At 38.1% G+C, this 15,929-nt stretch overlaps 1 protein-coding gene across 2 annotated transcripts; it reads right to left on the reverse strand.

Moving 5' to 3' along the window:
• Positions 1-1,335: 1,335 nt before the first annotated feature.
• On the reverse strand, positions 1,336-10,525 carry LOC102234633 (ADM2). 2 transcript variants are annotated; one of them, XM_005808154.2, is made up of 3 exons: positions 10,417-10,525; positions 9,925-10,097; positions 1,336-4,515 (listed from the first exon to the last, which is right to left on the reverse strand). In XM_005808154.2, exons 2-3 carry the CDS (start codon positions 10,020-10,022, stop codon positions 4,104-4,106), a joined length of 510 nt encoding a protein of 169 aa, XP_005808211.1. In that variant the 5' UTR covers positions 10,023-10,097; positions 10,417-10,525; the 3' UTR covers positions 1,336-4,103. The 2 variants fall into 2 exon arrangements, with proteins under 2 accessions (XP_005808211.1, XP_023206195.1); XM_023350427.1 differs by having other exon boundaries at positions 9,925-10,193.
• Between the last annotated feature and the right edge of the window lie 5,404 nt (positions 10,526-15,929).

Here is a 15,929-nt window from a genome sequence, read left to right on the forward strand (position 1 = left end):
AATGTGGGAGTCTCCATTGGGGTTACAGCAAAGTGTGAGTGGGTACTTCCTGCTGCAGGTTTCTATCAAAGAATACTTGATTCATCGTGTCCAAATTTACAGTTGAAGTGGATACCAGCTCAGCTTCAACACTAAAGGGGCTAAAGGAATTAAAAGTAATTCTTCCAACAAGAAGAACACTTCATTTGCTGTGGAACTTGAAAGATCAAGTTTGATTTACAATCTATTTAAAATATTTAGAACGTACATAACTTTAATAAGAATCATGGGAGCCAAACGTTGCAAACATGGGATGTGCGGTACAGCAAGGCAGGGAGTTGACCTCTTGTCAGGAATTAACTGGACTTCATGGAAAGTGACATCCACCTTCCGAAGCATTTGGCTCCAAGAAATAAGTCAAAAATTACCCTTTCAAAGACCTATCAAGGGTTGACAAATTCATTCGTCCCCTTTTACTCTTCAGCACTCTTCCCCTGAACTCCGCCCCCTCTGGAGACCAAATCCTGGTCTTGCTTTTGGTCAGACTCCCTCCATCACTCATTAACCCTGTTCCGTCAGACGTACTGATGTGGCAGCTATCAGATCATGTCCTGATCCCTCCATGTATCATTCACAATGTCCAATGCCCTCCATCAGCCTTCATCATGTAATGATTGACTTTAGTTGCAACATTTGAGACGTTGTGTCCAGGTCAAAGGAGAAGAGGGATCACATCCTGTATGAAGTGATAGTGCCTTTCAAAATCAGTCACAACTCTTAAGCTTCCATTAGATTAAATGGTGATAATATGTACTTTGGTCAAAATAACATATAGCCCTGAACACCCTATCCCACTGTGAAACATGGTGGTGGCTGTATCATGCTGTGGGCAGACTTTTCTTCTGCAGGAACACGGATGCTGGTTAGTTGATGAAAAGATGGATGGAGCTAAGGGGAAACCCTAGAACAAAACCTGCTAGATACTGAAGAAGAGTTGAGGCTTCAGCTTCCAGCAGAACCACCACCCTAAACCTACAGCTATAGCAGATAGCTAATGGCTATCAGAACCTAATTATATCTCAGTATGGCCCTGTCAGAATTCAGACCTAAAACTAACTGAGAATCTGGAGCAAAACCTTAGAGCATAAGTTTACTGTCACTCCTCATTCAGTCTGACGGAGCTTGAGCTATTTTGCAGAAGAATGGGCAAAAATGTCAACTTTTAGATGGGCAGAGGGATTTCATTCATAAACTCTTCAAATAAAACTTTTCTTTAAACTTAATAAGGTTTTGGTTGTAACATGAAAAAATTATGAAAAGTTTTGCACAAACATTTAACATACACTCAGCACTCTGTCACTATACACAGTATGGTTCTTTATTTTAAAGACTGAAGAACATGGTCAAACAGTAACATTTAACAAACTTAATTTCCACTATGATAAGGAACAATGGAAAAGACAAGATAAATAGTTCTCGGTGACATTCAGGCATTATCATACAAGATAAGTTAAATACTTAAATACATAACTTTCTTTAAATACAAAAGTATAACATATATTCACGGGAGCACTCAGCACTCCCTCACAGGGAGCGCACGTACATCTTCACAGACAATAAGACAACTTTTACAGGAAGCACCTCATCCTACCGTCACTAGCTCTTCAACATTGAAATTCAAGTTGTAGAAAAAACTGTCAACATGATTGCATTAAAGTGCTTTCCTGTGACCATAAAGAAGAACACGTGACACTCAAATGTGAAAACAAGAAAACAAGTCTGCTGAAAAACTAACAGGAACATCACTGAAGTCCTATGAATCTTAGTCATGGATAGCCTTGAAACACTGTCCGTGGTCTCTAACCGGAAGCCATCGACTGTGGTAGGGTTTGCTAACGCAACTCCGTATGACGCAATGTGTGACGTCCCAAAAACATACTGTGAAAGCAAACCAGTGATAAGGCAAAACTCATCCAAACACATAGAATGGCTGACAAGTTACATTTTGAGAAAGTAGAGAGATGTTTTTGTTTGTCAGTTTAAAAGTTGTTTAATGATTTGTCACGAGACATTGATAAGCTCCGTTACAGCAGAGAGAAAGGCACAATTTACTTTAGTGAGGCTTTGAACACATTAGAGTTAAGACCAAGGAATTGCTGGCTACCACGACTTGATCTCTGGTCTAAAAGGATTATAGCCAGGGTGGGAAAAAAAATAGATGGGAGAAATAAAAACAGCGGAAAATACATTAAGAACATGGTACCATATCATGTGGGTCACATACTGCAAGGCCACTCAGTCAGTCAAGTATTTCCAGGTATTTGGTGAGATTTAACTAATGCTGTTTCAAGATTACAGAAAACAATAGGAAATAAATATCACACAATAATAATAATAATAATAATAATAATGTGAATAATAATAAAATGAAGTGACTCACTTTCCAACTCAAATAGTACTCCAACACTACTACGTATGAAGGTCTATTAAAAAGTTTACATCTAATTCTAATACTAAAGATGCACCAATCAGAGTTTTGCTGGCCAACACTGATTTCTGGTTTTGATTGAAGTCTGACCTGTTGGTTCAAATTTTAACTGATTCTAATTTTGATTCAAGCTGCATCTAAACCTTATGATTTAGGTTATATGGTGGGTGTGGAAACATTAGGATTATAATCTTGCCTTCATGATGGACTGGTGACTTCTCCAGATTGTTTCCCGCTACTTGCCCAGTAATAGCTGGCATAGAGATTACACTCTATGCCAGCTCTTTGACATAACCCACTCGCTTGATGGTGGTTTCCTTAAACAGGATTAAGTGGGTATAGAAAATGGAAGGCTGGATGGATGAGAACTTTAAGACCCAAACAAATTATACCTTGTTTCCCAGCAATTCCTGGTCCATCATCCACCCACCATTTCAGAGGCAGGAATAAATAGAAGACAACAAAATGTTGGGGCATGCATTTTGCTGGTGCCTGGTTATTTGTGTTCATATTTGAAACTGGGCACTGTTACAGCTAGCATTTTGGTCAGCGTGGTTTTTGTTTCAAACCCACATTGTAACACCATATTACATAGTTGGAAGTAAAAATGAAAGTAAATGTGTTTAACCTATTTCTGATTTGTCTACTTTCAGATCTTTGCTGCAGACTCAACTTGGATGACATAAGAGACTCAGGAGTTTAACTTTTAAGTTGTTGAAACCAGGAAGCCTAACAACATCTGCTAGTCCACTAAATAAAGAAGCTTGTTGATAAATTTTAAGTTATTTTTCTGATTTGATCTAACTGCTAAAATACTTTTTAAAATTATCTCTAGAGATTTAACAAGGATCCACTCAAACAATGAAATGCTAATCTGACTATAGTGTTCACTTTTATTTTCAACTGTGTGAAGCACAAAATTGAAACAGAACTTTTCTTGACTCAGTAACTAATCCCTGCATGCTGACTCTTATTTTCCTTTTCATGGTGTCTTAAATCACAATGTTTGCTGTAAGCCGTGGCTGTGGATGACCTCAGATTAAGTTCAGCTACAAACTCAAGGACTGTTGTGGTGATCTCCGAGTTCATGTTAGACACAGTGTATGAACTTCAAAGCTGATGGAGAGGTAAAAGGGTTCACTTGACTGTTGAAAAGGTATTCAGAAACACATTGATTTTGACAGGTCTCCAGTTCATGGTGCAGCTTCTAATCCACATTAGAGGTTTAGGGTGTGATCAGTGAACAGCAAAAGATCCAAAGCTATGAAGTTCAGTTGGCAACAAGAAGTACTCCACTGAATGGCACTGAAGACACAGCTCAATTCTTACTTTATCCAGATTAAAATGTGCCAATGTCAGCTTTTGGCTTCCTTTTAGCATTTAAGCTGAAGAGTCCATAATGTTTTAATGTCCATATTTTCCTGTGACGGAGATGGTCGATCCCTGGAGTTGATTTGGTCTGTTGTGATCTTAAAATTTAACTTTAAAATCCACCAATAAAGTACAAACAGTAAAAGCAGGAGACTTGTAAAATAAGTCAAAGCTGACTGTGCACTAGATTAATCCTAAATGCAAAAACGATAATCAAGACATTAAAAGACAAATACTGACAGACCTGCTATAGGGGCAACCTAGCTCATCCATAACTATGAGGGCTCCTAGGGTTAATGGGGGATGATTCTTCCCTGCCGTTCTGACCGATGAGCTGATACAGACGGTGGCTGAGGTTCTGTACTTGACAGGTTCCCAGGACACACCCCACTCTCTTAAACTGGGGATGCTGGTGGTGGTTTCTGCCCCCTTTCGAGTGTCCATGGCCACGAGATCTCTTAGCCCTTCTCTTGATCTGAAAAGCCTCATCAGGTTGTGCCCATGTCAGGCCAGGAGATGCCGTCCTCAAACTGGACGCTGGTGGGTGCCTCACGAGGCTTAACATCCATTTGTGGAGTTTGTTTGCAGCTGGAGATGCTGGGACAGTGTTGGACTGGCCTTCTGAGGGAGTGGAAAGCTCCTGTTCCTGGTCGATTGGTTCTTTGAGATGATTCAGGCTGGAAAGAAAAAAAAGACGGTAAAAAGGTGTTCTTTTAGGTTTTTGAGATAAAAGTGGATTAAGCAAACAGTAGTGGATGAACAAAAGATACAATGCAAAAATAAGCAGGTAACACATCATATGCAAGAAAAATTTGCATATTTAAGAATCAGAATCTTAAATGGCCAAAATCACAACACTTTAATGCAGTGCTGGCAAACCTTGAGTTATATGAAAGTGTTATATTCATGTAACACTTGCCCTCAACTTGAACATTTCAACGAACTAAGCACAATCCACTGCACCACGCCAGCAGTAGAAGTCTCCTCAAGCATTATGGCGCATCATGTCAAACCACAAAAAATGCTAAGGAATATTTTGAGGAACATTACAAAACCTCAAAAGCTCCTCAGACACGGAAAACGCCTCTTTATGGGTGGTGAAATTGCTGCCCATTTTCTGTACTTGCTAAGTCCTGTTAGCTACACTGGGGAGATGGCACCGCCATCAAGGAAGGTACAACCTCTAAGCATGATGCCAGTCTGTTAGAGACCCAGAACAGAAACCCCTTTCATTGTGTGATGTTCTTTACATGGTGTGATCAACTGGAAGGTCCTCAAACAGAATCAGGAGTTGAAGTCGTCCCACTAATATCAGTCCACCGAGACACCTCGAAAAGTAGTCACAAGCGAGTAACAATTACAAACTGTAAGGGATAGTAACAGATTTTTGAATGACGTGATGTATACCGTTAGAATACAAAGCAAAACATTCTAGCACACACTGAGGGTCATGGTCCAAAGATACACACAGAAGCACATCATCAAACCAAAGGAAAGGAGACCCTGAGATTCCCAAACCAGTCACCCTCCTTTCTGCAACTCCAAATCCTGTCCACAAACAGACCAATCACACTAGAAACTGCTTTAGTCTTGTGCTGAATTACAAACACAGCTCATAAGATCAGTATATCTTCCAAACTACATAATATTTTTATCACTGAATAGTATGAATTGGTTTCTTTTGAAAGAAGTAAAATTTTTAGTGAGGCATTTATCTCCTATTGTTTTCTTTTAAGGGTTAGGATCAGCTAATACTGTGAAACTTTTAGTAAGAGTACCAACATCTGTTTATCTTTTGCATGTGAGCACAACTTTGTGCATTTCAACATGCCTGTCTCTTAATTGGGGCATAAAAGTAAATAGCCTTTTGATGCCTTGAATAGCATATTCCTGAGTCAGCCTTGGTTGCTACCTTTTTTACGTCGCCACCTGATTAGTTTTGGCTTTTTGTTAAGTAGGCACGGGATCTCATTATCAAGAAACCTGATGAGACTTGTTTCAGTTTTGCTGAATGGTTCCTGGGGAAACAGAACAAATATAAAGCAAACCAGTGGAGTTTTAGTGAATCTGTGTACAGTAACGAGTTCCTTCAAGTTAAGAAGGGTATGTTTTTTATTTGGAGACTGTTTGACGTTTCGTTGATCCGTGCATAAAACGCATTGTCTGGAACATGGACCTTGGGACAATTTCTCTGCTGGAAAGGACACGGTCAGCAAAGCAAGCAGAATGTACTGGCCTCTCAGTAAACAGTAGCAACATCTCTACCATCTGTTCGTTGTTTGAACAACGGGTATCATTCTTACAACTTGACCTGGTAGCTCATCAGTAAGAGTCAAGTAGCTGAGTGTCTAACTTAGCACCACCAATGGAAAAAGGGTTGCAAAAAAATGACTACACCTGGCAGACGAGAAGTAAACCTTTATAATTCTGTTGGAACACTACAGCTGAGCAATGCATCATATGTTTGCTTTTCCAACTACAAGAAAAAAATTGCACCAAGTTGTCTGTGGCAGACACCACAGCTGCTCTAAATATACTCAGTAAAACGCTGACTCAACACTAGCACTCAGACTTTACTCCCACTGAGTGGCTGAAAACTGTGTACCATTGAGATCTTGTTCAGTAATCTGGCACAAAATGGAAGGTCAATGCTATTCAAACAGGTATGGTAGCCTGACGAGGACTCAGTTGCCAAAGACGAGGCTGTTGCTGGAAAGACAGTTGCATAACGGGATGCCGCTTACTATTTTCAGATCAGGTTTGGTGCGCCATGGTGCCACATCACCCGTCTAAACAATGGGACTAGTATTTAACTTACTGGATGCATGTCTTGTTTCTCTCTAACTGCAGTCACCATGGCATCTTGACACTGAAATTCATTGTGGATTTAAATTGGTAATATTTTGCATGACTCATACACTGACTCCACTATTGCACAACACAGAACTATAATCTGCGGTGCTGATGATTCTAGCCCTGTGGTTTTGATAGTTGAAGTCAAAAGTTTAAATAGGAACTAGCATCTGAAACCCTGTGATCAATAAACAAAACATTCAACCACATCATCAGATTAGTGCTGCTCCTCACAGCACATACACAGCACATGTAAAGTCACACCTCTACAAAATTGGTTTCCTTGTGGAAAGCAGCTCTTTACGGATGCCAGAGTTGGATTTTGGTCTAAGACGATAATCCAGAGTGGAATTCTCCCCGTTTGGTCACTGCTTTCACCCTGCTCAACTGTAACTGTTCAGTCCCAAGAAAACATGCACAGAAACCTGAAATACCTAACTTAAAATCCTTATATTGTTATTATAATTACTAATTGTATAATAATTACTATACTAATAGTAATTATTATAATTAATAGTTATAATAATAATAATAATTGCACTATTATTATTATTATTATTACACATACCCTGTGTGATATTAAATCTGTCTGTTTCTAAAGGTTGTCTGTAGCTCACTCTTGTTTTTCTCCATTAATGATTTAATTGGAAAAAAAAAACCATAACATCATGTGACTTCATACTGCTTAAACAAACCTGGACTACAACATAAGCACCCAGACTGAACTGTCATGTGACGCAAACTGATGCGAACACAGTGGGGCTCGAAAGGGGTCCAAGTACAAATCTGTTTGGCATGCCCTTCATCTCAAAACAATGAATTGTTTAATAGGTAATCTGTTTTGTAAAGTGCTCAACAACCAAAACAACAATTTAGTTTTGGTGGCACACCACCAAAGATATGTACTGATGCTAAATGTGGGTGAAAGGTCATTGTTCTTAGCTAGAAATATTAGCTAAAACGTCCGGGTTTTGACATATTTTATTGAGGTAAATAAAGATAAAAACTGGTTAACCTAAAAAAACATAAAAGAAAAAATCTAGCAGAAAATGAAGGGTATTTGCTGCATGTGATCAGAAAAACATGCAATCGCTCCTAGTTTGGCAAGCGGCAGTTCTGCATCTTAAGGACTTCTTTAGCATTACCTTATCAGGTTACAGAGACAGAACGTGGACAGAAACAGAACATGGAAGGAATGACAGAAATCCACCCAGCGTCTAAGAGGCGAAAGAAATGTAGAATAGTTATGTCTGCTGTTATTCTTCAGTCAGCATGTCATGGTAACAGGACATGATGTGCTCATTGGAACTGGGAGTAAGAGTTTAGTGTCATAAGAAGAAAGCAATGGAACATTTACGACCAATTATGCTCGAAAGGGGAAGTGGCAGACTGAATCAAACTGGGAAAAAGACACGTCTTTAGGGACAGCGGAGGGATTAGGACTCTCTTGTTAAGCGGAGACTAGATGGACTGAGGGGATTAAGGTGCTGGGCAGGTGAAGGTTTCAGCAGCAGGTGTTCAGCGCTTGCTCACACACATCAATAGGCAATGAGATGAGATGGTGCTGTGTGATAATGCTCTGCCTCCAACAGTGTTAGATTATCAGCACAGATGTTTGCTTTATTATTCTTCCAAACCCTCTTGCTTAATTGTGTCGGGCATTTGACGTATGCATAGTGATGAGGGAATTTTTCTCCAAGAGAAAAAGAGAAGATTTCCAAAATTTCCTGAGTTATCTATTGGGTTATATCCATATTTTTTCAGTCACAAAACTTTTTCATTTCCTACTTCAGTCAGAGACTTTGTTCAAACTGAGCATTTACTTTGCTTGTTTCTGGTATCAAAGTGTAGAAAGCTTTTTAAAAGTTACAGTTTCAAAGGTACAAATTCAATTATACTATTCCTACAGTTTAAATCCCTTTGAATAAAAAGCAAATGAATGAGTGATGTTCTCTCCAGATAGATAGAGAAAAGCAGCCTACAAAAAAAGTTACATTTCACAGTTCATGTCTGGAATCAAATAACAAATAAATATTATATATATAAATATATATAAACCTTCCCATAATATTTAATGCTACACTTAGGTCTATCACTTTTAAGTTGCCTTGTTGACTCACAAATGGATGGAAATACAGAAAAGTTGCCTCTAAAGAAAAAAAAATGCATCTTCTTGTCAGACTCTACCAGTAGAAGGCGCCATTTACAGTCATTCATCTACAATCACACACGTTACTCACTGCGACAACATTGTAACACGTTTGTATAGCTGCTGACCCCGCACACATCAAACTGTTACTAAGACTGTCAGACTGTAGACTGTTACTAAGCGCTCTGGTTGTTGCCTAATCTCTTATGGCCGGGCTTTGTGACTAAACCCCCTGCAGTCTAAAAGGGCGGAAAAGAACAGGTACCATTTATCGTCACATTCACGATAATCCATTATGGGGCTCCATTCATGAAAACAAACCGGTTTTCCCTCCTTGTGTAAAACGACGTAGAAAATGTCACACATGCTTTGGGGATTTAAGTGTGGAGGAATAGTACAATAGAAAATACAGTGAACTTCAACTTTAAATTCAGAACGTGGGTCATTTTTTACACTGGAACTGCTAAATGAATATTATTTCACTTCAGAACTTAGTCCATGACCTTATCAAATGCTGTATAACTTTTATAATAATAATAACCAAGAGTTACGAACTATTGTGCTATTTTAAGCATTTCAAATATTCGCATTATTTTATATTTTAATTTTCACAATAATGAAAAAAATTTTTTTTTAAAAAAAGTGTTTTATTGTAGACAGCCTTTGACTTTGTAGAGCTCATTTTCTGTGAACTGCACGACATAACAGCAACCACTCACGCTCATGTGACTCTTTAGACACGCGGGCAGAAAATGAGAGTTAACCAAACTAGCAACAAACTTTAGTTCAAGTTCTTGATCTGTTACGCACCACCACACCGGCAGAAAACCCATATTTTCAACTCCTTAAATTAAAAACAAGACAATTGCAGAAGTGGGTTGTTCCTACAAGGTTTCCGACTTGCAGCACTTCCCGTGAACTAATTTGCCGTAAAGTAACAGGTGAGTAAATGTTTATAAACTTAGCCAATCAGGTGTAGCTTTGTTTTATCGTCTAAAACAATTGTATTAGTGTGTTATTATACCGACAACAGCAGCGGAAACAGTAGTAAAGCGTTATTAGCCGGTAGTTAATCTTGTCGTACCTGTTTCCGTCAGGACGCTCCCCGGCCGGTGAAGCCGACAGCTGCTGGAGGGAAAGCAGGCTGATGCAATACACGACAAGCGGGAGGAAGGACCGCATCTCCGGATAAGCTTCAACTTTGTACAGCCTCTCTCTGCAGGAGTTGGAGGGGGGCTACCTCTCCGACTTTCAGACCTCCAAAATTGGAGGGAGAGCAATAAATAGATAATTTAAATAATAATAAAAACGTTATAGCAAAACGTTGAAGCTGAGAATTCCAACTTGGGCAAACTGGAAAAGAAAATAAAATAAAAAAAAGTCAATGTTTTTCTTTTTTCTAAAAGACAATGATGGTAAAAAGTATATTTAAATATAGGCAGATTTTCTTGCCTTATACAAACTGAATTCTACATTAACTTTAACTGCAGAAACAAAATAAAAACAGAAAATCTTTGTCTGAAGGATTACCTATTTACTCATAATCCACACATTATGCAAAAATAAATTGTCTTACCTTTAATGTGGAGCTCAGAGAATGGAGTCAGTCAAAAGTCTTCTTATTCCCACGATTCCAATCCTGTTGGTCAAGATCAAGTTCCAATGTGAAGTTGAGTGCTGACTAACATAGTGGATTTAAATAGAGTGGGTGGAGTTACAACTAACCAGTATTTTACATCTTTGGAAATTTTTACTATTCTGCATTGTACTGATATAAATCCAAGAGATTCTATAAAAAATATTATAAATTGCAGTCCATGCCCAAAGGCAATATAACTTCTGTAACCTTAAAAGGAATGAGCTCAAAAAGTAAGCAAACATTATATAAAACTGAAAGCATAAAGGCTTTCTCTGTAAAAAAAAAAAAAAAAAAAAAAATCAGCACAATAAAATAGTTAAACCTGCTGAATAAGTTTAGTTCTATACAGAACTAACAGTTGAAACAGCTAAAACAGAAAAAAAAATTGTGTGTAGCATTATGTAGGTCAGAGATTTTCTTTGATTTGACGCATACATTTCAGAATCCTTAACACATTTATGTATAGGCTACATTATGTGAAAAGAGACACATTTTCTAATTTTATAAGCTTACACCATTTATTTTCTATGGGATCGTGTATTTTTCTGGAAAAGAGAGATTGCTGTAAAAGTTGAGTGGTAGAAGAAGCTGAAATTAACTGCAACAGGATCTAAAGACTGTTTAAGCTTTACAGTTAATATAGTTTTGTTAAATTTGCTCTAGACTGAACATCAGCTGTAAAGTTTCAGTAATGAACTGCAGGTAGCTTTGCTAACAGCCTTTAGCGGCATGTTGTTGCAGGTTGATTGTGAGGGGGTTGTCGTTTATCTCCAGTGGTCATTGGATGGAAGGACACAGGCCATATTCCCGTTTCAAACTGGTATATTCCTGGAGACTTTTTGCTATCATAATCCACCATGTGCATGCTTATGAAAGGAAGCTGCGTTTTCAAGAAATTCAGTCGAACCCCTCTCCTGTTTCTTATCATCGCCTTCAGCCAAGTGTCTAGCACAGATATGACCAGATGCAGGAATCTTCCACTACCTCCCCTAATGCTTTTGAGTTTCAGTCATAAGTCGTTGGGAGGCATCACTGTTAAATTCCCACACATAAACATTTCCTTCACTTACAGTATTTTATTGCTGTTGTCATTCTAGCTCAGTGGTTCCTGGTAGGAACTGGTCTATTGTCAGTATGATTCAACACTATAAAGCATGCCAATGTTGTTTGCATGCTATCTCATTGAATCATTCACTAAGACAGGTACGGTGCAGGTCTAAACACATTTTTCTCTACTTTAATTAATGACTCAGATCTCATATCGGCTGGAATTTTTTTGCTCTATGTCCAAATTCTCCTTGACTAGTCTTTGTGCTAATAATAACATCTAGTGCTGCGTCAGAGGCTGGTTTCCAAGGAACCCTGATGAAGCTGTTGTCAACGTTCTAGTCAGTGCAAACCTCTTCATTTGGCTGAAAGAACCTAAAATTGATGGGTGATCAACAGACCAACCAGTAGACCAACCAGTACACCACTGGTTGGTCTGTAGTTTTCAGTTGATTGATCCACTTGCTGATGCAATATATAGATAGCAAATAAAGCATAGTGACTCACAGACCGATGGTTACTCTGCTGCTAAACCAAACAGGTTTGTGGACATTAGTGACTGATCAGACAGCCATGTTCTTCATCCTCATGTTCCGTACTGTGGAGGAACCGGTGCAAAGTCAATGACCCGGTTCAATCACCTGGAGTTCTTCATTATGGGAAGCTGTTTACAAATGATGAAATGAATTAGAACTGCCATTGAATTGTAGTGAATGTGACTGAATTTGAATTGCTGTATATGATTGAAATGATGTAATATTATACCTCTGGATCTGTTTGTCTTGTAAAGTGTCTTAAAATTACGTTTGTTATTATTGGTGGTGCAATATTAATAAATTGAAGGTTTGAATATTTAAATCCAACATAGATAAAGAATTGTATTTCTGAAAAAATATATGCATCTAGACATGGAGTAATCAAGTAAAGTTTGTGGATTATATAAGTTGTGTGACATATATGTGTTGCTTAGATTGCCTCTCCATATTGTATGTTACATGTATGTAGGAATGAAGGGAGTAAAATGGTGTATGTTAAAGTAGCATGACAGGGTAGGATACGTTTTCCATAATCTTATGGTGAGATTATGTTTTTCTTCAATCCCAAGAGATGTGATTTCAATGCTGTCTACAACTGTCTGCCTAATGCCCCCAAAATGATCAACAGAGTTAATGAATTGAAATGACATCAGACTGACATGGCACTTTTTGGGACAATCAAACACTCTTTCCAATGAAATCAGTCATTCCCATTTACACACACATTCACATGGTGATGGTGGCAAGCTACAGCTGGGCTGGGGCAATCTGACAGACATGAGATGGCCTGGGGACTCAAACCGGCAACCCATTAATCACAGGACAAACTCCTACCACAATCATCTCCACCACCTAGTCACAAAATAGGTTGTGCTGTGCTGCCACTGAGGCCACTTCAAGCATCTCCTAGATGAGGTGGTTTTAATCAAACCACTTGAAAGAACCTAACAGAATTTCAGGCCTCAAAATGGTAAAATGAAATCCTACATAGAAATGAAGTTGTGTGCTACAGCGTTATATCATATTACCATATTGAGCAGAGAGTCAGTCTTACTGCAAGCAGCTTGTCTTTATATGAGTGAAAGGCAGGTAGATGTGCTTTCACTTTTAAACCACCTGTGTGAAGGTATACATTGTTTTGAGAGTCTTCTTTTCAACTTTCTTAGGGGGAAACATGCACTTCTAGCAGAGACAACCACAGCATGTACCAGAAGGGAAGTGAAAGCTTTGCATTTTAGGATTTGCAGAAGAATGTGTGAGCATACCTCAGCTTTGCATATGACAACAAAAACCATCAAAAAGAAAAAGACGTCCCAACACAGATATCTGAAAGTAACCCATTGATCAATCAGAGCTGGTTGAGAAAATAGGCCACTTCTTTGGTGATACTGTTACTGATTCTCTGAATCTAAAGTTTCAGCTCTAGATTCAGAATCCTTTGAGAGCTGAACACATTCCTTCTCTTTACGATTGATCTCTCAGTCGTGGCCCGCCTTTACTGTTGTTTTTGGCAGCAATTAGCAAACATGACTCAATACTCTGTGAAGCAGACAATTGTGGGACAGAGTCATTTATCTGCGACTATGGAAATTGCCAGAAAAGGAAAAGCTGAGAGAATGCAGTCAGTTGATCAAAGACCAATCAAATCAGTCCTTTATCTCGATCTTTTTGTTGTCTCTGTTGATGTGTTTGAGAACAGCAAAGAGCCTTTGAATGACAGACAGTAGAACACGGCTTACTTCATGAGATGGCTGAAAATGCAAATTAGTATGCTTCATTGAGTGCAAAAGAGAGCCACTGAAAAAAGTGGAACGAGTTCTCACATGCATTACAGCTATGGAGCAACATTCTGCCTTTTATTGATCAACACAAAAGAAGTAAAATAAGTTTATTAACAAGAAAAGTCTAATCCTATTTTAATAACTATTTATGTATGTGTGAGAATTATTGACCTCATTGGTCATGAAGTCCAGTTTACATTCCTCTTCGCTGAAATGATAAAAGTATGAATCGCTTTCTGCAATTTAATTGACAGTGTAGTTTAATTTTTGTTAATAGTAAACATCTTGGGGAGTATTCTGATGTGATCAGACAGCGTACATGTGAGGGTGGCAATCAGTTCCTGCTAAATGAGAACAGGTACAAAACAAGCAACCAGCCTGATGGAGGAAATGTGGCGTGAAGAGGACGAAGCTGAAGGGTCCAGAGAAAGAACATCTGCAGTTCTCAGGAGGTAAATGGTTCTTCATAGAGGACACTGAGTTCCTCTGGTTTTCAGCAACACACTCATTTACATGTAGACAAATGCTGAAGATATTTTTGTCCTCATCGGTCGTTCTTTATTTGAAAACATTTACAAGGCCACCAGTATATGAGCAGCATGTGTTCAGTCTGTATCTTCCATCCTGGCAGGTTTCGCTGTTGTGCTTTGTGGTCTTGACTTGAACCAACATTTTTGTCTTTGTTGATTTTTATGAAACAAATCACTAAATGTGTACATGTCCACCAATTAAAATATCAAATTAAAGTTAGTTTATAGAAACAGTGAAACTCATTTTGTGATTTTACTCGTAGAATGAAGTACTTCAACTTCATATTTCTGTCGGTTTTGATGGTTTTGGCTTAGGGAAATAAAAACCCAAAATTCAGCTTTTAAAAAAACGATTTTGCATAAGACAACAATAAGAAAATAATTTTAATACAGAAGTATGGCCCATACTGAAAATACTCGCCTGATGTTCCCTTTGCTTCATGAATCTTCCCCACTGTTATCTAGGCCGTAACATACTCATGATTTAAAATGATCACGTTTTTTGTTTTTATTTATTTTCATTTCTTGTTTGTATCATGAAATATTCTTATTTTCTACTGAAACCCAAGGCAGAGTTTTTGGTTTGTAATATCTGAAACCCAAAAATCACAAAAATGAACAGAAATTAATGCTTGAACTATGTCCCTCTGTGTAACAAATCGTTATATGGATTTCAGTTTTTAAGTGAAATTTCCTAAAGACAAAATGTTTTTGATCATGTTTTACATCAATACACCATAGAATATCAAATGTAAAAAACAGTTGGGTAAAAATATCCATCTTGCCATGCTCAAATTATTTTAGTTTTAATCATTTAGTGCTCGTCTTTGTGGCATTTTTTTTGCAGACCTGCTTCATAGCAGCAGAAGCTGCTCTGTGGTAGTCTAATACTTGCTGCCCCCTAGTGAACCTCATGTTGCACTAGCAGGAGACACTTGGTGCTGCAGCTGGATGAGGATAACATAAAAATAAATTAACACAAATTCTTTGTGTATTCCAACAAGTAGAAGCTGTATCTTATTCTAATGTCTTGAATTAAAAAATAGCTTATCCTACTCCAAACACTACATCCACGTGAAGAATCACTTTTCTACTGTTATCTTGTTAATCGTTGGCTTAGCAGCTTCAGTAAGTTTTATTGACATTATTTTAGATATTATCCAGATAGGTTTGTTTGGAATGGCTTAACACAAGTATGAGTGAGAGCAGAAAACTATCAGGACAGTGTTGTGCACAAATGAGGGATTAGATTTCACTGTGAGAAAGATGAGATGGAGAGAAGGGTTGACACTGGAGATGGACGTTATTAGCAACAACTGCAAATACAAACCAGCTCTGCACATTTCTGTTTATTCACCTTCCATCTATTTAAAACACAATGTAAATTCAGAGAAATTTATATAATAAAAAATAGGTCGCATCATGTCCATATAATGCGGATCCAAACAGTTCAGTTTTTTCTTACAGTCACAACTGATGAAGTCTCAGGACACTTTGCAAGTCGAATTCATATACAGTGAAACAAAATCAAATTCCATCTAAATCAGTTCATGTCC

Source organism: Xiphophorus maculatus, chromosome 17, assembly GCF_002775205.1.
Source record: "Xiphophorus maculatus strain JP 163 A chromosome 17, X_maculatus-5.0-male, whole genome shotgun sequence".
NCBI lineage: Eukaryota > Metazoa > Chordata > Actinopteri > Cyprinodontiformes > Poeciliidae > Xiphophorus > Xiphophorus maculatus.

Excerpts from the sequence above, each read along its gene's own strand:
- LOC102234633 (XM_005808154.2), bottom strand. The coding sequence starts at position 10,022 with ATGCGGTCCTTCCTCCCGCTTGTCGTGTATTGCATCAGCCTGCTTTCC. Across the intron at positions 4,516-9,924 it reads GAGCGTCCTGACGGAAACAG|CCTGAATCATCTCAAAGAAC; the intron begins GTACGACAAGAT and ends TTTTCTTTCCAG.